The 22,031-nt window shown below is 38.5% G+C and overlaps 3 protein-coding genes and 1 long non-coding RNA gene across 4 annotated transcripts; 2 read left to right on the forward strand and 2 right to left on the reverse strand.

Moving 5' to 3' along the window:
* Positions 1 to 121: 121 nt before the first annotated feature.
* On the forward strand, positions 122 to 6,209 carry LOC140370182 (kelch-like protein 28). The gene is made up of 6 exons (XM_072457215.1): positions 122 to 212; positions 876 to 1,136; positions 1,226 to 1,863; positions 2,203 to 2,646; positions 3,209 to 3,417; positions 3,485 to 6,209. Exons 2-6 carry the CDS (start codon positions 876 to 878, stop codon positions 3,646 to 3,648), a joined length of 1,716 nt encoding a protein of 571 aa, XP_072313316.1. The 5' UTR covers positions 122 to 212; the 3' UTR covers positions 3,649 to 6,209.
* A 317-nt stretch (positions 6,210 to 6,526) lies between these two features.
* Positions 6,527 to 8,507, reverse strand: dorip1 (dopamine receptor interacting protein 1). Its single transcript, XM_072458029.1, has 5 exons — positions 8,344 to 8,507; positions 7,605 to 8,129; positions 7,414 to 7,503; positions 7,198 to 7,332; positions 6,527 to 7,033 (listed from the first exon to the last, which is right to left on the reverse strand). Exons 1-5 carry the CDS (start codon positions 8,421 to 8,423, stop codon positions 6,856 to 6,858), a joined length of 1,008 nt encoding a protein of 335 aa, XP_072314130.1. The 5' UTR covers positions 8,424 to 8,507; the 3' UTR covers positions 6,527 to 6,855.
* A 952-nt stretch (positions 8,508 to 9,459) lies between these two features.
* On the forward strand, positions 9,460 to 18,662 carry LOC140370216 (C-1-tetrahydrofolate synthase, cytoplasmic-like). The gene is made up of 27 exons (XM_072457269.1): positions 9,460 to 9,638; positions 10,593 to 10,677; positions 10,872 to 10,931; positions 11,014 to 11,067; positions 11,197 to 11,333; positions 11,405 to 11,505; positions 11,579 to 11,715; positions 11,791 to 11,902; positions 11,978 to 12,105; positions 12,972 to 13,069; positions 13,161 to 13,334; positions 13,554 to 13,690; positions 13,766 to 13,812; positions 13,880 to 13,987; positions 14,060 to 14,134; positions 14,210 to 14,312; positions 14,658 to 14,734; positions 14,816 to 14,956; positions 15,029 to 15,097; positions 15,171 to 15,282; positions 15,357 to 15,496; positions 15,615 to 15,656; positions 16,854 to 16,954; positions 17,044 to 17,221; positions 17,309 to 17,416; positions 17,505 to 17,657; positions 18,500 to 18,662. Exons 1-27 carry the CDS (start codon positions 9,601 to 9,603, stop codon positions 18,587 to 18,589), a joined length of 2,805 nt encoding a protein of 934 aa, XP_072313370.1. The 5' UTR covers positions 9,460 to 9,600; the 3' UTR covers positions 18,590 to 18,662.
* Positions 18,663 to 18,951: 289 nt separating this feature from the next.
* Positions 18,952 to 19,715, reverse strand: LOC140370217 (uncharacterized). Its single transcript, XR_011928352.1, has 6 exons — positions 19,670 to 19,715; positions 19,543 to 19,588; positions 19,421 to 19,443; positions 19,294 to 19,344; positions 19,201 to 19,215; positions 18,952 to 19,115 (listed from the first exon to the last, which is right to left on the reverse strand). It is a non-coding gene; the product is annotated as an uncharacterized lncRNA (long non-coding RNA).
* Positions 19,716 to 22,031: the final 2,316 nt, after the last annotated feature.

Here is a 22,031-nt window from a genome sequence, read left to right on the forward strand (position 1 = left end):
AATATAGTAATAGAAATAGTAATAGCAATAATAATACTGTACTAAAAGTACTGATTGAATCTTGTTTGGATTTTGCACAAAGCGGAAGTGGGAGTGCTATTTGTCAGGCTCTTTATAAGTGGTCGGAGTGGTTTGGCTGGTGGTTGTTTTCGTTCTCGGAGCTGCTGTAAAACTACATTATAGCGGCACAGCAGACAGACCCCCGGTTTCAGGTTTGAGTCAATATCTTACAATGTCTGTCGGTATAGTGGTTATTTAAGTGTTAGCCATAACGTCAGGTTTGTAACTGTTAGCCGTCAGCCATGTTACTGTATTATCAATCAATGATGCTGCTAGCCACAGTAACCATGTTTATTTTTAGCAGCTAACCTGCGTTGACTGCAGCGATAAAATGCAAAATATACCCTTGTGAATTGTAGGCTTATTTAGCTTTGCAGCTTTGCTGGCACACATTGTATAAATGAATTCATGTTCAAATATGTTATTTTTAAACGGCGGAACTATACATTTAAAGGTTTACATTACGTTAGCTCATGCCTAGCTGTTTACTGATGCAGAGCTAGCCAGCTAACGTGTTTTGATCTGTTCTTGCTCTAAAAGAGTGATCGTGTTTAAAATGATGTCGCTGTTTTAAAAAAATATATCCTATGAACATTGCGTACAACATTTAAATGTGATTTGTGCATTAATACTGTAAATCACGCATTTTAAAAAGGGTAACATTAGTGGTTAGCATGGGATTAAGATGTAGCTTTAGCTTTTCTCGCACTGTTCTGCTAGCTGATTCAGACACATGTATTCAATCATGCTTTGTAATTCAATTTTATACAGACTAAAACGGGCAATATAAGACGTATGCACATTTTCTGTTGTAGATGGACCAACCAGACCAGTCATATATGTTTGCCAGTCTGACACGGCCTCACTCAGAGCAGCTGCTGCAGGGCCTTCAGCTTCTGCGGCAGGACCATGAACTTTGTGACATTGTGCTCCGCGTGGGTGATGCCAAGATTCATGCCCACAAAGTTGTTTTGGCCAGCATCAGCCCTTACTTCAAGGCCATGTTCACTGGTAACCTGTCAGAAAAGGAGACCTCTGAGGTGGAGTTTCAGTGCATTGATGAAACTGCATTAAAGGTTTGTTTATGCATATAAAGCCAAGATCACATTCATAAAATAAATTCAGTTATAAGTTATAATGTAATAACAATTATTTTCTAACCTAGGCCATTGTCGAGTATGCCTACACAGGAACTGTGTTCATCTCCCAGGAGACTGTAGAATCTCTTTTACCGGCTGCCAATTTACTTCAGGTCAAACTTGTGCTCAAAGAGTGTTGCTCTTTTCTAGAGAGCCAGCTTGATGCTGGAAACTGTATAGGCATTTCCCGTTTTGCAGAGACCTATGGTTGTCATGACCTGTGTCTCGCTGCAACAAAATTTATCTGTGAGAACTTTGAAGAAGTCTGTCATACAGAGGAGTTTTTCGAACTGACAAGAGCGGAGTTGGATGAAATTGTCTCCAATGACTGCCTTAAGGTTGTCACAGAAGAGACTGTGTTTTATGCATTGGAATCATGGATCAAATATGATGTGACAGAGAGACAGCAATATCTTGCTCAGTTGCTGCACTGCGTGCGCCTTCCACTTCTGAGTGTAAAATTTCTCACCCGCCTGTATGAGGCCAATCACCTCATACGTGATGACCATACCTGCAAGCACCTGCTCAATGAGGCTCTTAAATATCATTTTATGCCCGAGCACCGGCTCTCCTATCAGACTGTATTGTCTGCACGACCCAGGTGTGCGCCAAAGGTTCTTCTTGCAGTGGGAGGCAAAGCTGGACTGTTTGCTACTCTGGAAAGGTAATTATGTCTAGTTTTCCTGATAACAATGTTTCCCATTAATAGAGAAGACTATAGCGGCACATCCAAAAACAATATATCTTTTTTAAAATTGGCATAACATTTTATATTATTTACTTAATGTATTTTCATGTAACCACAAATTGTTTGTTTAGAATATTTTTTAACCCCTTTCTGGCGAATGGGGGATTACACTGACTCATTCAATTGGATTCTTAAGAATGGTTTCTAGTCTGTGCCACCACAGTCTCAGTCGAACTGTGGAAAACACTGTAATTTGTAGGTCTTTTTTGTTATTATGTATTGCTTTATTAGTAATTGAATATACCTCTTTTGCAGTATGGAAATGTATTTCCCTCAGACTGATTCATGGATAGGACTGGCTCCTCTTAGTGTCCCTCGATATGAGTTTGGAGTAGCAGTACTGGATCACAAAGTATATGTGGTTGGAGGCATTGCCACACATATGAGACAAGGCATTAGCTATCGTAGACACGAAAGCACTGTGGAGAGCTGGGACCCCGAAAGCAACACCTGGTCCTCTGTGGAGCGAATGGCGGAGTGCCGCAGCACCCTTGGTGTGGTCGTCCTTACTGGAGAGCTGTATGCTTTGGGAGGTTATGATGGCCAGTACTATCTGCAGTCGGTGGAGAAATATGTGCCCAAGCTAAAGGAGTGGCAGCCTGTTGCGCCTATGACAAAGTCACGCAGCTGTTTTGCTACTGCGGTTCTGGATGGGATGGTTTATGCCATTGGAGGATATGGCCCTGCACACATGAACAGGTACTTATCGTCATTTGTTTTGTAAAAGTCATAGTTTACTGGTCAAGTGGCCATTCTATTGAACCTGGTCTAATTGGTCAGCTGTAGTACAAAATAAGTACATGAGAAATTCTACTTGTGTATCACCAATACTTTGACATCAATGGCATAACATTGAATCACATTTAAACGTATGACTGCCATACAAGAAGAAACCATCTTTGTTGATAAATAGAAGCAATGAGGTGACAATTACAAGTGTTTTAAAAAAAAGGGGGGAAAGTGTCGGTGAAAGTAGTTGCTTCGTGTCTGCTAAGGTTTTACTTAACCCTAGTTGGTGTTGCTAATGCAGTGTTGTTTTTGTGAATCTCCAAAGAGCTGCATCTCCGTGGTTTGTCACCTTGACTCCCAGTACCCTTGAGTTGAATGTGTTTGGGCAAGCAATCTTTTGGGATGTTTTTCTTTCCCTAACAGCGAATGTATTATTTACAATTGCACAGCATATAAGTCATGGAGTATTACATTCATTATCTGGGGTTTCCTTTTGCCATTAACATTTGACAATCATGTTTTCCTCACACAGCGTGGAGCGCTATGATCCTAGTAAGGAGGCCTGGGAAATGGTAGCCCCCATGGCTGATAAGAGGATCAACTTTGGAGTAGGTGTCATGCTTGGATTTATATTTGTTGTTGGTGGCCATAATGGAGTATCCCACCTATCAAGCATTGAGAGGTATGATCCCCATCAAAACCAGTGGACAGCCTGCAGACCTATGAATGAACCACGCACAGGTAAGAAAAGGACTTCTGGTGTATAAAACCACAAACAATTTCACATTATTGATCATCTATTTTGTAGGTGTGGGGTCGGCCATTGTGGACAACTACCTCTATGTGGTGGGGGGACACTCTGGATCTTCTTACTTGAACACTGTTCAACGTTATGACCCTATAACAGACAGCTGGTTGGACTCAAGTGGAATGATGTACTGCAGGTGTAACTTTGGTTTGACGGCCCTTTGACCCATGGCCCATTCGGAGAGGACTTGAATGATCAAGTCAAAAAGACTTTTTGTTATCTGCTCCTCCTTCCTTAGATTCATCTTTCAGGACACTGACATGAATGCTTGAGGAAGAAAGTAGAACCTGTTGGGTACAAGAATATGACCGGCCATCTCTCTGGCAAAGATCATACAGATCAAACAGATTGAAAATCTGTGTAAGAGTGAAGAGGAACACACTATGCTGCTGACCACCAGGGGGACTGAGCCATTTTCCCTAGAAGATTGTTGGTAGAACCCTATGATTTCAAAGTTGTGTGAAAATGTTCTTTTCATGTCATTAATCTACCTTTTCCTCCACCTCTGCTGCAACTATAACATTTCATTTGTGTATTTGACTTTTCAACAATGTAGCGTGTATGTAATGAGCATATGCTCTGACTTAAAGCATGTTTGGTGTGTTTTTGTTGGGTCTCTGTTTCAAAACTGATGTTCATACTCAGTGACACAGTTATGCATCAAAATCAGTGCTTCTCAAAAAAGAGATGAGCTGGAGTCTATATTTCCTCTTAAAGGGCTGCCTTTTCTCTCCTTGTATATAGATATTTTCTCTCCTTGTATATAGATTACTATATTATAGATAAAATATATATCTAGTGCATTGCCTGTACATGTTTTCTGCACTGGGTCAAGTGTAAATGCGAATGTGTGCAGTTTGAGGTGAATGAAAAATACAAATAGGCTACTAATATTCATCTGTTAGTAAATAGGTCAAATTTCAAATTGCTAATATTTATTTAGTACATTTTCTAATACTTCTGAGATCTAGACTACCATATTTTTTACATCCAAGGCCTGGCACTTACTTTTTACACCATTATATGAATCAAACCTTCATCGTTTGCTGTGTATGCTCAACTCTGAACTGGTGCTATTTTAGGACTCAAGCTTCAGCTTATTGTCTCTGTCATCATTGTCTCACAATCGGGTCTCTGAGCGCTTACATTTCCTCATGCATTAAAATGCATGAAATTAATCTGATTTCAATGTCTCTTAACAAAAGCAAATTACATTCTTGTTTGATTGCGTTTGATTTTCTTTCTCTAAAATGATGCTGATACTAACTGCTTGCTGCCATTTCCTTAATGTGGCACTACCCTGGCATGACATTATCTGTCTACAATTTGTCTGTAGTTTGCTTTGCACACCATGGCTCACTAAATGTGATCAGTAGAAGATAAGGTTGCACAGAGAATGTGAATCTAGTAAAGATGAGTTGTCTGTGTGGCCTGATTGGTAACAGATAGTGTACCATAGGTTGTGCTTAGCCAGCACATGCGGTGTTGTTCTTCCTTTAGTCCAAAAAAGGAAAGCAGCACTTGGAAGGATGAATGCCTCTCTGGCCTAACTTGTGTTGAGACCAAAATTGTCAAGCCAACAGTTCTCAAATATGATGGACAACAGAATGCAAGGCTTGGTATAGGTTGTCCAACAAATTCAATGTATATTTTGTCCATTTACGTTGTTTGCACAGAAGTGTGAATTCTAACTAAGCTTTGCATTGCACTTAACCAAACTATTTGTTGTAATTGTACAGTTTAATTTAAATAGCTGGCTGAGGGCATTTAGATTATTACAATAAGACTTATTTTCTCGTCTGAGTTTGTTTTTGTCTCCTCCAAGGCATGTGTGTTATTCAAAATGTTGTCTCATTGTCGTGTCATTGCCAGGCATTTGCATGTGTTCTGTTTTGCATGTTTGTTTTCATTTCTGTTTTTTGTGTGTGAATTGCCACAATGTTAATGGGGCCTCTGTTTTCTACTTCACAAATAATTCTGTGTCAAATTAGAGTTGTTTCCCTACAAAAAACATTTCTAAACTAGAGCTCTGAATTTACAGTTGCTTTGAAATTTAGTAATTTCCAGTGTTGAGACTTTGAACATGTAAACTGGTTGATTGCATGATTGTATGTAGTACTTTTCACCTCTTTTCCTTTATACTGTAAATCAAATTATGTATGTAAAATTGAAAATAATTTCAAATAGTTTATTTTGTGAGCATTATGTAATTTTTTTAAATTATTTTTTGTGGTGCTTTTTGTTATTTCAATATAATCATGGCACAAATCACGCAGGCGTAATTGTGCCATTATGAGTCAACGAGCATAAATGTGCCATCTTGTTTTGATGATACATACCATATAATCACCACTTGGAGTCAAAAAAAGGCTGATGAAAATCTGAAAACGTAAATCTGCAAAAGGGAAGTTTGTACAGAGCCTTCTTTTTATGGCCTAACCATTGTCATGTTTTCACTACTCTCACCAAAGTGCTTGTTCAAAGAGAGCAGATAGATGAATGACGTAATTTATTTACCTTTATTTTAATGTCCTTGTCAGCCAAATGACCACTCTGCTTTTTCTACACATTCTATTGTGAGTCTCATTTTGTAACCTGTGGTCTGATACAGAAAGTATGTGACATTATGAATCCAACCCTTTCACATTCAGTCATGTTTTGTGTCATTCATGTCATTCTGTGTGGTGCAGTTGTACCCAGTTCAAAATAAATGCCTGCCTTAAAATATGTCATCCTTTTGTGTCTGTGCATAGAGAAAATCTACATCTACATTTAAGAAATATATATTTTATTTGGATAGGAAAACATAACATTTGCATATGGGCAATATTATACAAATTACATTTTGTTTAGTTTATCAATGTTTTGACCACTCAACATTTACAGGTAATGTTAAGGTAACTCAATAAAAACATTGATCACATGCCACAAAGATGCATAAAGCCTGCCATTCGCCAACAAAACATTAAATTACATAGATGCCCAACATCCAATCATTTAAATCAAAATAAATGGCAAAATCATTATGCACAAAAAAAGCATGTACTAATTGTACTATATACTGTGTACATGTGTATCTTGAGGATATGTGGAACCTTTATTGACTCATTTGTCTTTAACAGTCATTTGCAATTTGTAATACACTTATTGTCACCTGGAGACGGGAGAGCAGAGACACAAAAGCAAAATACAAAAAAGTCTGATCACCACATGAACTATTATAGTCCATTATCTTCTTGGATTCCAAGGTTACTTATAAAGCAGTAATAGATTTGGTTGAACCAGAACATGTTTAGAAATATGCAATGTTTGCAGCATAAACAAAACTTGAACTTGTCACACAAACATATATAATCATTCAGTTTGTATGTTCATTTGGAGCGAATGTAAACCAGTGAGGACAACAGTAGAAACTCTGGCGGCTTGTGTAACAGGATAAGATTGTCACTCCTTAAACCATCGTAATGCAGCCAGTAGCCATCAATCTGAAATGCTGCAGAGTAATGGTGCTCATCTTTGTTAAAGAGAGTGGCACCTTCCAATAAATACCTTAGGAAGAGGGGGGGAAAAAAACTTCAAATAGTGTTAATGTCTTCAATATTGAGGCAAACTTTTCAGAAAATGTCACATTTATGGTTTGAATGATAATTCATGAAGCACCTTGTTTGTACAGTGCATTACATTTATATGAATCTGCTTCATGACAATATTACCTGTGCTGACAGAGATCAAGGTTGTAAGGAACATGTGACAAGTCCTCTGACTTCCACTTCTGCATGTTTAAAATAACAAATGGTGGAGGTCCATGGCAGAATACTCTTTGACGATACTCTCTTAGGCCACTACATCTGTCAAAAAATAATCAGTCTTTAAAAATGGAATTCTTATTTCTAGCCATGTCAATTATAAAAAGAAAGCATTACTCTCACCCCAGCTCAGTGCAGAGGAGATGTTTGGGAAAGAAAAACTCATCCACAGCAGACTGTATTGGGTCCCTGTGGGGCAGCTCATTGGGTGGACTGGAAGTCAAATAAGACATTTCAAGATAAGATAAGATAAGATAACAAAAGCCTAGATTTGTGGTATAGAATGTGATCTAGAATGTGTATGAGCAGCATACCAAATGTTGATGGTAGTCTTGCTTAGCTCCTCGAAGCGGACTGGGCAACTCCAGCAGTCACACAGACTATCCTGCATGGTGGACATTAACATATCCAAGTTTTCGGTAAAATTCTGATGTTCATTGCCAAACAGGTCAATTTCTAATGCTGTCTTGTGTATTTCAGAGCGATATTGTTTTTTGGACATCCTCTCCCATATCCAAAGCATCTTCACAGTTGTGTAGTCACAGGAATCCATCAGATGTAGAAAATAGTCGACAAAGTGCTTACCGAGAAATACAGAGAGCTCCCTAGAAAACCCTTGATTGTCCCGTAGAATAACATATAGGATCATAAGAAAACCATCGATGGTGCATGTGTTCTTGAGGCTTATCTGGACATAAAGGGGAATGCAGGACATTGCCTTCCGCCCTGCTTTAATTGTATAAACTCCACCCCATGGAAGCACAGGCCTCCAGAAGCAGCGATCCTCTTCATCGTTATTGTTAACAGAAGCACGGATTTCTTCAAACAGTGTCTTGGACCTATGGGTGAACAAAGGAAATAGTTACATACTCACAGAGGTGAGCTGAGGTGAGATAAAGTAACGTAGCATTAGCTACCTGTGCATAATACATATTTTGCATAGGTAGCATCAGAATAAATCAGAGTTAAACGTGTTGTGAATAAATCACAATTACTCACACGTTACTCCTGGACACATTCAGTAGTATGACTATGAGCACAACAAAAATGTACCTTTCAAAATGTAGGCTTTTCTCACTTGAAATATACAAGAGCTCTTCTTTGTCGTTTAGACTATACAGCAGATCCCCCATTTCTCTGTGTATTTCTTCATGCCTTCGTCTCACAGTTATCTATTTCATTAAGAACTTAAGTTTTCAGCACTTTCTGCAGGCGATACCTTCCTAGGAATAAACATCCTCGACCAAGCTTCAACTCTATGGCGCAATGACAACAAACACTGTGGTGATGTATAATATAACGCTAGAGTGCTTCGGGATTCTGGTGGCATTCCGGCGGCCATCTTGTAACTGGAGGGCAGCAAAATTCGAGAAAACTATGTACAAAATCAACGATTAAAGGGTTTAAATGGACATATAATGTGTCTACGGGCCTAATAATCTTATACTTTTTCACTGAATTATGAACATTTATAATAACTCTAAAAACTGTACACACTGCACATAGAAACAAACTATAACACTAACTTACACAGTTATGATCAATGACCACTGATAATTATTTTAATTTTCTACCTACAATGAAAAATATTTAGTTTATTCAAGAGTTTATTCAACTCCAGAAATGTTTGGGTTGCTCCATCGGCTCTTGACATTTTGCTGCTATGTTCTTCCCTTGTCTCATCCTTATTTCACGCTGTCCTGTCCTGTAAAGCCTACGAGGCAGAAAAAACAAAGCACCAAAAAAAGGATAACATGTATGCTCGTTCTGATCTGCAAACCCCATGGCAAAACCTCCTCTAATCTAGAGTGATTTTGACAACAAATGTGTCACGAAACATTCCCGATAAATTATATTAGGTCAACGCTTTCAGTACATGTAGACAAGTAATTGTTTTTACAGTCAGAGCATGCTTGCTGGATGGTTTGTTAGATGTTCCCATGATGATTGTTCCTCTAGTGCTGCATTTACTACAGTAAGTGTACATTTTTATCCCTGTGCTGCTCTCTTCCGGTCACACTCTGTTACAAGTTCCGCTCACCTCTTTGAAATCCCATTGGTTAATAAGGTCGACAACCACTTGCCAGTCAACTTTCAACACCGCCCACCCCGCGTACGCTTTTTGACATTCGTGAATGTTTTTACACTAAGTTTGAGCGTAGAAGCTGCATGTGGAACCACAGGCTAAGAAAAAAACACTCCAGCGCTGTTTGGGGAACAAACTTCAAGTTTTTTGGAACTCACATTCCTGGTTAAGCTCTGGTCACGGCACACTCACTGACCGAAGACATTCACGACACGAAAGAAAAGATGCCAGCCAAAATTATAAGTGGGAAAGAGGTTTCTGCGTAAGTATTCATTTATTCAATTACATTTCAGCCATGCACGTGGATAGTTCAGAGATTTCAACACCACGCGCTAGTTTACTGTAGGGTACAATATGAATCCATGCTGCGGTTTGTGTTGGAATGAAGTGAAAATGAATCAAATGCAACCAGATAGAATTGTGCATCTTGTACAAGAAAGTGTTTTTGTTAGAATTGCTAGAATTTACGTTAAAGAAAATGGGATGACTTCGAGAAGGAGAAGTTTTGATCTGTTTAAGTTAAATAATCTTACTAAACTGTGAAGATATTCAATATGCCATGCACTAATCAACATTTTAAATCTGACATTATTTGAACCATAACAAAAATGTGTACAATTAGAATTCCAGTATTATGTAATAACGATCTTTGCACTCTTAGTCCACTGGCCTCGAATACTGTGATGACTACTCAAATCCATGCATTTTAACAAATAAACTTCAATAATTCCTTTAATGCAGCTTTAAATGTTTTGGATGCACATTTTCTGAACCAAATTGATGGTGTTGGGGAGAGCATGTGCCTGTCACAAGACATCCTGCACTTTGTTAATTCCCACACAGTTCTCATTATTTCATTATATACTCATCTTCTCTCCAGCTATTTAAAGATTGGGTTCATTGAAAATATTTTCCCTTTATTGCTCTATTAACTTATTTTGACTACAGGTTTTGTTAAAAGATAAGAAACATGTATAACTAAAATCCATTTTAACAGAGCAGTTGTCTAATTGTTTATCTTTACTTTTTGTTACAAGTTAATCTTTCTTTTAATCTTATCTCTTCAACGTGTTAGTCTTTTACAATATTCCGATCAATGAAAAGCCAAAGAGTGACAAAGGGACAACAGATAACCACTCAAAATGTGACTCAATCAAAACAAAAGCCTCATTTTGAAACTTACATCAATATCTTTCTTTTCCCCCCCCCCATTTAGTCTGTTGAAGGAGCGCCTAAAGAAAGAAGTGGACATCATGCGGCAATGTGACCCCAATTTCAAACCTGGTCTGACAGTTTTACAGGTAAGCATGTCTTTTATCACCTCTTTTTGTCTACTTGGTGACATATTTTGCCACTGGCTTTCCCATGGCTGTCATTGGAGTCAGTTGGAAGGTAAAACTTTGGCCCCTCTGTGTTTTGATACAATTATCCAAACCTTTACTGCACAGTTTTGTTTATAATCACCTCCATTTTAATTGAGGATATTTCTTTGCAGGTTGGCAACCGTGAAGATTCAAATCTTTACATTAGTATGAAAATGAAGGCTGCAGATGAGGTAAATCCAGTTACGGCTTAATGTGGAGTAGAGATATTGTTTATTGCAGTATTCTACAATGGAAATCTCTTCCCTCTTATAGATTGGAATAAATGCCACACATTTGAAACTCCCAAATACGGCCACAGAGAACGAGGTAGAGGATTACACAGATGCATTAAAATTAATGTTTGTTTAAAGATTGTCAATAGATGTGATTAGAAAATGGGACATAGCCTTTACCTAAATATTGAATAGTTTTAAATCTATGTCTCTATATTTACAGATTCTCCATGCTATAATGGAAGTGAATGAAAGTTCCTCCATCCATGGGCTTATTGTGCAGCTGCCACTGGACTCGATACAGAAGATTGACACTGAAAAAATCACCAATGCTGTGGCACCAGAGAAAGATGTAGATGGGTAAGTCAGTTTTCCCTTTACTAAATTGACTATTATTTACACTGCAATATAAGCTTATATTTGTGAATCAGCCTAACAAGTATAAATGCCGGGAAACTTGCCCGCGGAGATCTGCGTGACTGTTTCATTCCCTGCACACCAAATGGCTGCTTGGAGTTGATCAAACAAACTGGTAATGATATTCTGCTCTATGAAAATAATGAACACGCGTGAAGTCAGTAAAACGTTCCTTTTGTGTAATACAGGAGTGTCTATCGCGGGAAAGAAGGCAGTGGTGATCGGCCGCAGTAAAATTGTTGGTGCGCCAATGCACGATCTGCTGCTGTGGAATCATGCCACTGTCACTACCTGTCACTCCAAGACTGTTGATCTCGATCTGGAGGTACATTCTTCAGAAATAATCATGCACAAATGTCAAGTAAAATGCAACAAAATGTGTCATACATTTGTTTTGTAGGTGGGTAGAGCTGACATCTTGGTTGTAGGCATTGGTCAACCCGAAATGGTCAAAGGAGAATGGATAAAAAAAGGTGCAGTTGTCATTGACTGTGGCATTAATCCTATCCCAGGTTTGTGATTCTTTAAAAAATGTATAGAAAATTTGTGTCAATTGTTCTGTGATCAAATCATGTCATGCTTCTCAGATGAAACCCGGCAGAGTGGTAAACGAGTGGTGGGTGATGTTCACTACGCCTCTGCCAAGGAGCGTGCAGATTTCATCACTCCTGTCCCTGGTGGTGTGGGGCCCATGACCGTAGCCATGCTGATGGCGGTAAGAGCAGTCCTGATCCATACTTCCCAACTCTCCCGATTTGGGTCCTGAAATATCTCATAAGATATTTCAATTGAAAAATCAAAAATCTACCTTTTCGATATTTCAATTGAAAAATCAAAAATCTACCTTTTCTATGCCGTTATCCTTAATTTTGGTAGCGAAGGCGAGCGTGGGGAACAGCTGACATGATGTTGTGATAGTACTATGAATGCTGGGTGTGTTCCGTTCCAGAATCCACATCGCAAAGTTAAAGTGCGGTATAAAACTAAATAGCGTATTTATGAAATCGCCATGGCCGCCGTGAGTGATGCCGAAACTGCCGTCAACATTAACAAACCGCAGAAATGCAGGACTTTTTATCTCTTAATTCTGATGAGATTAGAAATCTCCCTTTTTAGGGGGGCAATCTCGTACTTTTTAATGCGTTGTCTCCCGCCTGAGATGATGGATAAGTTGGGAAGTCTGCTGATCCAACATAATGGCAGAATTATTTGGGTATAACATTTTAGCAAGATATATGTAGCAACATATGTTGAGCATTCCCAAAGACAAAAAAAAACAAGGCATTGTTAATTTATGAAAAAAATTTAAATGCCTTTTATTGCTGCATTGCTATTAACTATTTTCCCAATAGCCATGCGGTCTTGGTTTTTCTTGTCTTTGGGAATACTCCAACATATTACTACATACATTTGTGCAACGAATCTCTCCAGTTGAGCACCTGTTTTAATACTATTTTTTGGGCCCTTAAGTACCCACGCAGCGCTCCTTATTTCTATTTATTCTTAGCAGAATGTGTTTATTGCAGACACTGTTGACACAGAAGGTAATTTTTAACTTGTCTGGCATCTATTTTTGTGTAGAACACAATTCAGAGTGCAAAAAGATTTATTGAAAGCAATCGTCTTGGAAAATGGAATATAACATACAATCAATTGAAACTTGAAAAGCCTGTGCCGAGGTAAAGTGATTTATTGGTGCTCATCTTTTACTTGTAGCTGTATTCATGATTGAATCTCTAATGTGTGAATTTGATGTGCCCTTTACTAAAGTGACATCGTGATTTCTCGCTCCTGCATACCCAAACCCATTAACCAACTGGCAAAAGAAGTAGGTCTGCTTTCAGATGAGGTGGAGCTCTATGGCAAAGCCAAAGCCAAAGTTCAACTGTCCATCATGAAGCGCCTGGAGGCAAAGCCAGATGGCAAATATGTAGTTGTCACTGGGTATGTTGTTCTAACCTCTTTGTATACTGAATTTGAACTTAAATTTCAACATGGTACAAAACATTTTGTATTTGTTTATCTTATTTTGCCTTTATTAACTCTGGTAAGTTCTTAATAACATGATCATATTTAAAAACAAACAGTCTGCAAATGGTAAATGTACACTGTACAAATGTAAAGTTACACGGTTGTTGGCATTGTGTTTGTATGTTTCCGAAGCATCACACCGACTCCTCTCGGAGAGGGGAAGAGCACCACCACTATTGGCCTGGTTCAGGCTCTGGGAGCTCATATGAATCTCAATGTGTTTGCGTGTGTGAGACAGCCGTCTCAAGGTCCCACGTTTGGAATAAAAGGTTAGTTCTGAATATGATATCCATCAACTACTACTATTGAAAATGGCTGCTGTAATAACATTATTTTCTCACCAGGTGGTGCTGCAGGTGGGGGTTATTCTCAAGTAATTCCAATGGAGGAGGTACTAGAGACAAATTGGTGTCGGTTGTACCATATTGCTTAATCTAATGATACATATTTGCCTTTAGTTCAACCTCCACCTCACTGGTGACATTCATGCCATCACAGCTGCCAATAACTTGGTGGCGGCGGCAATTGATGCTCGCATGTTTCATGAAGCTACACAGTCAGACAAAGTGAGTTTAGACTTATTTGCTTAACATTAATAATAATAGTTCATCAATTTAACCAAGACTTTAATGCATCAGGCGCTCTACAATCGCTTAGTTCCCCTCAGTGGAGGAAAAAGGGTGTTTTCAGAAATCCAAATGAAAAGACTAAAGGTAAATGAAGCACAGACTAAATAATTTTTTGTGTGTGAAAGTTTTGACTGTAACATGTGAAATTGCATCTTTTAGAAACTTGGCATTGACAAGACAGACCCCACAAGTCTAACTGAAGAGGAAATCACTCGATTTGCTCGCTTGGATATCGACCCTGGCACTGTGACCTGGCAGAGAGGTACACCCATCTAACATTCATGCTGCATTTGATAACTGATTTAAGTCGGTGCCCTTTTCAAATGTTATGCCAGGAGAATGTTCAAAAATCCATAATGGAGGCAAATTTGAAGTGCCATAGTAACAAACATTTTTATTCATTGTACATTGTAAACGTTTTTTTCTTAAACTTTGCTTTGATGTTGCTTACATGTAATTAAGTCATTACCAATATCTCCTTACTTTTCACAAGGTGTGATTATCCTGTGACTGATCACAATTACTCTACATTACATTATGTTCAATTTTACGTTTGTCTCCATTTCAGAATTTCTATGAGACTAAACGTTGTTGTCTGCCTCTACAGTGATGGACACAAACGATCGCTTCTTGAGGAAAATTACAATTGGACAGTCTCCAACAGAAAAGGGATTTACAAGAGAGGTATTTTTCAGTTAATGGAATATTCCCAAGTTCAAACTACGTGGATAGTAACAGAATATTGTTGTTTGTTCTTATTTCCAGGCACAGTTTGACATCACTGTAGCCAGTGAAATTATGGCAGTCCTTGCCTTGACCAGCAGCTTGGAGGATATGCGCACGCGTCTGTCCAAAATGGTTATAGCCACCAGCAGAAATGGAGAACCCGTAACGACAGAGGACCTGGTATTGTAAAGGGTATAACGCTACAAAATGAATGCTGTCAGGAGATTTAACTATGTTTTTCTCTCTTTACAGGGTGTAAGCGGTGCTTTAACAGTCCTCATGAAAGATGCAATAAAGCCAAACCTGATGCAGACATTAGAGGTTATGTAGAGTTTTGTAGAACATTGTGTTGACCTTTTGGGTTTTACCGAACATAACATTTGTGCCATTACAGGGAACACCAGTGTTTGTTCATGCAGGCCCCTTTGCCAACATTGCTCATGGAAACTCCTCGATCCTGGCTGATAAAATTGCTTTGAAGCTTGTAGGACCTGACGGATTTGTTGGCAAGTGTAACTGCAGTTTAAAGTGCCACTGTAGCCAAACAAAAATGTAAAGATGTGCTCAATGTTTCATACAGTTACGGAGGCTGGCTTTGGTGCTGACATTGGTATGGAAAAGTTCTTTAACATCAAATGCCGATACTCCGGCTTGAGGCCTCATGTAGTGGTGCTTGTCGCTTCTGTCCGAGCTCTGAAGATGCACGGAGGAGGTCCTACTGTAAGTTCAGCTCAAAAATGTGTACAATTTGCATGTACTTTGGTCTGTGTGACTACTGCTTGTTGTGAATCATGGCATGTTTCCCTTTTCTAGTGAAATGTAAATTTATTTTTCTCAGGTGACTGCTGGGATGACTTTGCCCAAAGAATATGTGGAAGAGGTAATTGGTCATTTGTTTCTAAGCTAGCAAGACGATTAATGGATAATATGGGTATTCCATCCAGTCGCTTGACAAGTCCAGGTTTATGATGAATCTAGATCCATCTCCAATTTAAACAAAGTCGTTCCATGAAAAAATAATCCTGGCTCTGACTTGCACTACCTCAAGCCTCAGGTTTAAGGTCCTAGTGAAAGAGCTCAAAGGCGCATTGGGGCTTGATGTTTTTTATGATCGGATTACAAGAGAGGAGCCAGAGCGCTCAGAGACAATTGTTTAATTTGTGACAGATGTTTTCACTTTATTCTGATCAGAAGAGCTACAGGAAAGCTGTAGCTCACTCCTCTCCCGTTTGCTCCGGCAACAGACAGAGAATTGGCAACGTATTTAGTGCAAAGTTAAGTATAATGCTGCCTGACACAATGCGCACTTGCCTCGTCTACCCATTATGACATTATGACATTATTAGACCAGGGAAAGAGGAGAGTGAGACTGCATTTTCTCTGTGAATGTAAACTTAGTGAGTGCTACATCCAGAACCGACTGAAAACAACATCGCCCGAGTCCAGCTCCCAGCCAGCGTCTGTGTCTGTCAAAGCAGCAGAACGGCTCCACAGCTTTAACCTCACACCAACAGCCACAGCAGAAAATACATGCCTACTTTACTACTACTGTATTCAAATATTTAGTTAATAAATCCTTTAGAAATGCAATGTTTAACTTTAATAAATTAGCCTATGATTAAAAAAAAATCCATCCATCCATCCAAAAGGGAACAAGCGGTAGAAAATGGATGGATGGATGGATGGATGGATTAAAAAAAAAATTGTTAGAGATCCCGTCAATAAAATAATGCCCTCTACAGGCTTTGTTACTTCTGCCTATTTGATGAGCACAGCTGGTTTTAAAAGTCTCGGGTGCCAACCCGAAAAAATAAAGTCACGTTTAAACTTAATTCTGGCTGGGACTAATGATTTAATTCAAGTGTGAGAGTGCACATGCTGAAACTTGCGATTAAAGTGTTTCTTTAGACATTCTTGTAGAGCAAGCTAAATTAAACTTGTTACCATGGCAACTCGGTGAGTCGCGTTGGTGGAACAGAATTGAGGATTTGATTAGCCTGGATTGCCCAAATAAGCCAGGCTTTGGCCTAATCTTGCTTCATGGAAAACCCCCAATTGCATCAATTATGTTTTTCAGAACTTGGGGCTTCTGGAGAACGGCTGCAGTAACCTGAGGAAACAAATTGAAAATGCTATGCACTTTGGTGTGCCTGTGGTAGTGGCTGTAAATGCATTCAAGTATGAGACGGAGCAGTCAAAACCCCCAAATCTAGAGGTCTAAACCCCAACTTCAAAGATGATCTATATTGCTCTCTTGCTAATTGCAGGACTGATACTGATGCTGAACTAGATTTGGTTTGCAAGATGTCTAAATCAGCTGGAGCTTTTGACGCAGTGCACTGCAAACACTGGGCTGAAGGTGGCGCTGGAGCTTTGGCCCTTGGAATGGCTGTCCAGAGTGCCTCTGAGGCCCCCAGTAACTTTAAATTTCTCTACAACTTGGAGGTAAAAATAGTTCAGCTCTTTATTTATTTATTTAAATTGATTTCAACTTTGTCAACTACAGTTTTTCTTTTTCTTTTTTTGTTATAGTTATCCGTTACAGATAAGATTCGGGTAATTGCCCAAAAGATCTACGGTGCAGATGACATTGAGCTTCTTCCTGAGGCTCAACACAAGGTGGAGCTCTACACAAAACAGGTCAGTCTTTCATTGCTTGGATCAAATTTCATAATCAGAATTTTTTCAGAAATGGTTCTTGTATTTATGGGCGTGCCTTTGCCTGTAGGGTTTTGGCAATCTTCCAATGTGCATGGCGAAGACTCACCTGTCTCTCTCTCACGAGGCAGACAAGAAGGGTGCGCCCACAGGCTTCATTTTGCCTATCAGGGACATCCGGGCCAGTGTGGGGGCGGGCTTTCTTTTCCCACTGATCGGAACGGTAAGATACATTGTCTGTTATTGCCAACCAGCAGCATTGCACCCATGAGGGGAGTATGTATGTATGTATGAATGTATATTTTTAATTATAAATATCAGTGGGCCAAAAGAAATGCATATTAACATCCCGAGGGCCAAAACCAATTTTGTGTTGTATTTTTGAAAATAGATTATTGGAGATGATGATTAAATTGTCTTTTCCTAACATGTTTTTAGGGGAATAAATTAATGGATGATAATTGATGTCTCCTCTTAAAACTACTTTTACCTTACCTTTTCAACGCAAAATGTAATCAAATCGATACTCTACATACATCTCAGCCCCACTTTAGGCGCCACTGCCCTAAAACTAGGGATGAGTGATATGTTTTCTAAGATGTCTGACAGATTGAAAATATTTGGTACCAATATTTTCCTGAGCTGCTGCAGTCTCGCTGCACCCGTATCATTCCTGGTGTGTCTTCAATGCATCGTATTTGTATTTTTAAAGACCATTTTTAAAAAAGCCTTTTAGCTAAGAAATAGTTGGCTATTTTGACACATTCTTCTATATCCCAGATAAATAATTTTGTGAAGATTTACTGTATGACTTTTATATTTTTTGTGGGTCTGGCTGTGTTATTGGTATCACATTTCAGCCACAGTGGCAAGACACATAAGTATCTGTTTAAAAAAACAAACATATTGGACCATTCCTATTTAAAATCCAGATACTTTGGAATTGAAATTATCATAAAAAACATAATTCATAGACTACTTGGCTATTGCTTACGTTTTGTTATGTGCAATTGTGATTCCTTTTTTTTTTTTTTTTTTTTTATATAAATACATTTTGTCTCCTAGATGCCCACCATCCCTGGCCTTCCCACAAGACCTTGCTTCTATGATATTGACCTGGACCCTGAGACTGAACAAGTTAATGGTCTTTTCTAAAACATAGTTGAAACTGTTATGATTCAAGTATCTAGGTGCCTTTATGGGCAACAATGCATACTGGAGAATTATACAATGATAACAATTAGTTTAGCAATATGCACGCTAACGTCCCTTTCAAAAAATACATTTCAATGTTTCAAAGTATTTTGATTCTGTCAGTCTTTTATATTCCTCTAATGATGTTTACGCTGATTAATTTATAATGTGGTTGACATGTCTTAAGACTAATAATTCTCTGCTATTTTACTTAATATTAAAGTTCCCGTTGTAATGTGACTAAACTACTACATGTGAGTATGAATTTCATAATGTGTTAACAAGTTCATAATTAAACAAAAACATTTTTGTATATTGTTTAAAGCATCTTTTTATTTAATTTAGACATCTTAATAAACATTTTAATATGCAACAGAGATGGATGTGCATTCAATGTGTCTCATTCTTGGCCTTTTCTCTTCCCATGCTCTGCATCTTTTCCTTTGCCCTCAGGTGGGCCGGCCCCCTCAGGCTTTCCATGGCATCCCTGCACACACAAGTACACAGAAATGAACAATCAAGCACTTATGAAGGATGAGTACGTCTTTTGAGGGTGTTACAAATGATTCTACCTCTTTGCCCTTGCCCTATAAAAACAAAAAAGACATTACATTAGTACAGTACAGATATGAGTACAGAATTAACTAAAATAACAGAAATATTACCTCAGGTGGTCCGCCTCCATGCTCTTCTGCATGATCCTTTCCCTTTTGACCCTGAAAATGACAATGTATACATGAGTAAAGAGCTTGATGCTGTTGTGATTAATTAATAGAAAACAAAGTCACTCACCCCTTGGCCATGGCCATGTCCGTCTGTAAATAAAATAATTAAAAAAAAAAGAATATTAAATGATATTATAATGCATACTATTCTGTGCTACAAAGGATACAAAAGTAAAGGACACAACTTACGTCCACTCATCTTGTCTTTTGGATCAAGTCAAGTAAAATGCTTTGCCTGTAAAAAAAAAATAAATGCATCAAATGAAACGTGAAATTTAAACATCTCTATGTCATGCTGAAAGTGTCCCGTCGTTACCTGAACTGAATGAAAGATGTGACTCCTGTCTGTGTTTGGGTTTCACGTTTTATTTATAGTGAATTGAAGTAAAGAGGAATGTGGGTGTGTTTGGATGCACATGACAGGTTAAGACATGGGCGTGGGCAGTGAAACGGCAGCTTCACCTTAGAATACCTCTACGAACACGCACTGAAGCGCTGGGCGTCGTTCTAGTGCAACTGACTCAACGTCAATTATTCACTTATTCATTCTAATTTAAGTTATTTGTGTTTTCATCATGTTGCGTCTTTCTCTGACCTTGTTGGTTTTATAAGAATAGCAGTAGTGCATAAATATTTGTTTTGGCCTCTTTTCAGTTTCTAGTCTTCCTCATTTGCCAAGAATGTCAACATTACAAACTTAAAATATGGTAAGATATGGTTAAATAATCGGTTGCTATTTTTAGTCGGTGCCTCCTGGAGGAATTTATTTTTCAATTAATTTATGAATCCAGTATTTTTTAATAGAGCATTTTTGAAGTGACGGTATACAATTGAAAATAAAGTATACTCATAATCATTTCTACTCCATAATGAACAATTGTCACGATAATTGAACCTGGTGGTGCGACAAAATAACAAATTAATGCAAATATACAAACAAGCAGATTACAATCTTCAAGAATTAAAAGCAATAAAAAATAAATTTTCATCATTTGCTTATACAAACTGTAATGAGCAGTGCAAATGTAAGATAGAGCACAGTCAGAAGGCAAACCTGTTCCACCTGTCTCACCCTCACTAGGCAGCTCTTGGCCAGTCTCACACATTTCTTTTGACAGTTGGAGCAATTCTCAGAATGCCCAAGCTCAACCTTTTGTTTTACTCAGAACTGGTGTTTATGGTGATGTCTTTGTTTTCTAGTATCCAAGCAAATGATGAGAATGTGCATGTTTGTGTATCCCACGATTTATTAACCTAAATAAAAACATGTTTTCTAATCATTTGGTGCATGCAGGGGCGATTTAGAAGAACAAGATTTGACCTCTCCTCTCACACCTGTTTTAACACAGAAGCCAAACAAATAGAATATACAACAAAATCCCATTCTAAAATCTACGGCTGGAGGTTCATATATGCTTATTTATGGCATAATCATATTAATCAATAAATATTTTAGTACTATAATACCATGAAGGAAAATCTCAATTTAGAGAGGCACGGTGACTTTTGGAATTATCTTCAAAGAGAGACTGTTTAAAGGGAAATGTTTTCAAATGAAAATACATTATAATATTCTGCTACTGCCCTCATTACTCACCAAAGCTTCAAAATTGTATAATATATGCCCATGTGTCAAAAAAAATATCAGCAAAAGTCTTAAAACTATGGGAGAGTAATCTCAATTGTACATTTGAAGATGACTCAATTCTTATAAGGTTTGTCGGAGAAGCCTGGGGTAAATTACCCTCGCAGGCAAGATAAAATCTCACATTTTTTTGTGAATTCATAAACTCTTGATTCATATGAAGAACTCAATTCAGACTGAGACACAGATCAATCTGGCACGAGCCAAGTTATTCCAAACTTAATTCTCAATAGGTATTAGAAAAGATGTTGGAAATATCAAAATTAAGGTTATGGTTGAGATACATTTTACTGTCCACATAGGGAAATTTGTCCTCTGCAATTGACCCAAAATGCCTCCATCTGTGGTACTGTCCTTTGATGGACGATAGTACTGGACTTTCATGCAGGGCTGGTTCCTTTGTGACCTGCCCAGCTCGCTCTGTAATGAGTCTGTTTAGGGACAAGTTTTAGAGTTTCTTTCATGGCAAACCCGCTTTTTGAGTGCTACGTACTGGACTGGTGACATGTGCGCGACTGATTCACAATGTAGAAAGAACACAACACATCTCTGATCAAACTGGAATGAGGATGGTGATGAATGTGAGTGAATGTGAGTGAATGTGAGTGAATGTGAGTGAATGTGAGGGGATGTGAGTGAATGTGAGTGAATGTGAGTGAATGTGAGTGAATGTGAGTGAATGTGAGTGAATGTGAGGGGATGTGAGGGGATGTGAGTGAATGTGAGTGAATGTGAGTGAATGTGAGTGAATGTGAGGGGATGTGAGGGGATGTGAGTGAATGTGAGTGAATGTGAGTGAATGTGAGTGAATGTGAGGGGATGTGAGGGGATGTGAGTGAATGTGAGTGAATGTGAGTGAATGTGAGTGAATGTGAGGGGATGTGAGGGGATGTGAGTGAATGTGAGTGAATGTGAGTGAATGTGAGGGGATGTGAGGGGATGTGAGTGAATGTGAGTGAATGTGAGTGAATGTGAGGGGATGTGAGGGGATGTGAGTGAATGTGAGTGAATGTGAGTGAATGTGAGTGAATGT

The sequence above is a fragment of the Eucyclogobius newberryi genome, unplaced genomic scaffold (genome assembly GCF_026437365.1).
Source record: "Eucyclogobius newberryi isolate DKJ021-1_F unplaced genomic scaffold, fEucNew1.0.hap1 SCAF_21, whole genome shotgun sequence".
Classification (NCBI taxonomy): Eukaryota; Metazoa; Chordata; class Actinopteri; order Gobiiformes; family Gobiidae; genus Eucyclogobius; species Eucyclogobius newberryi.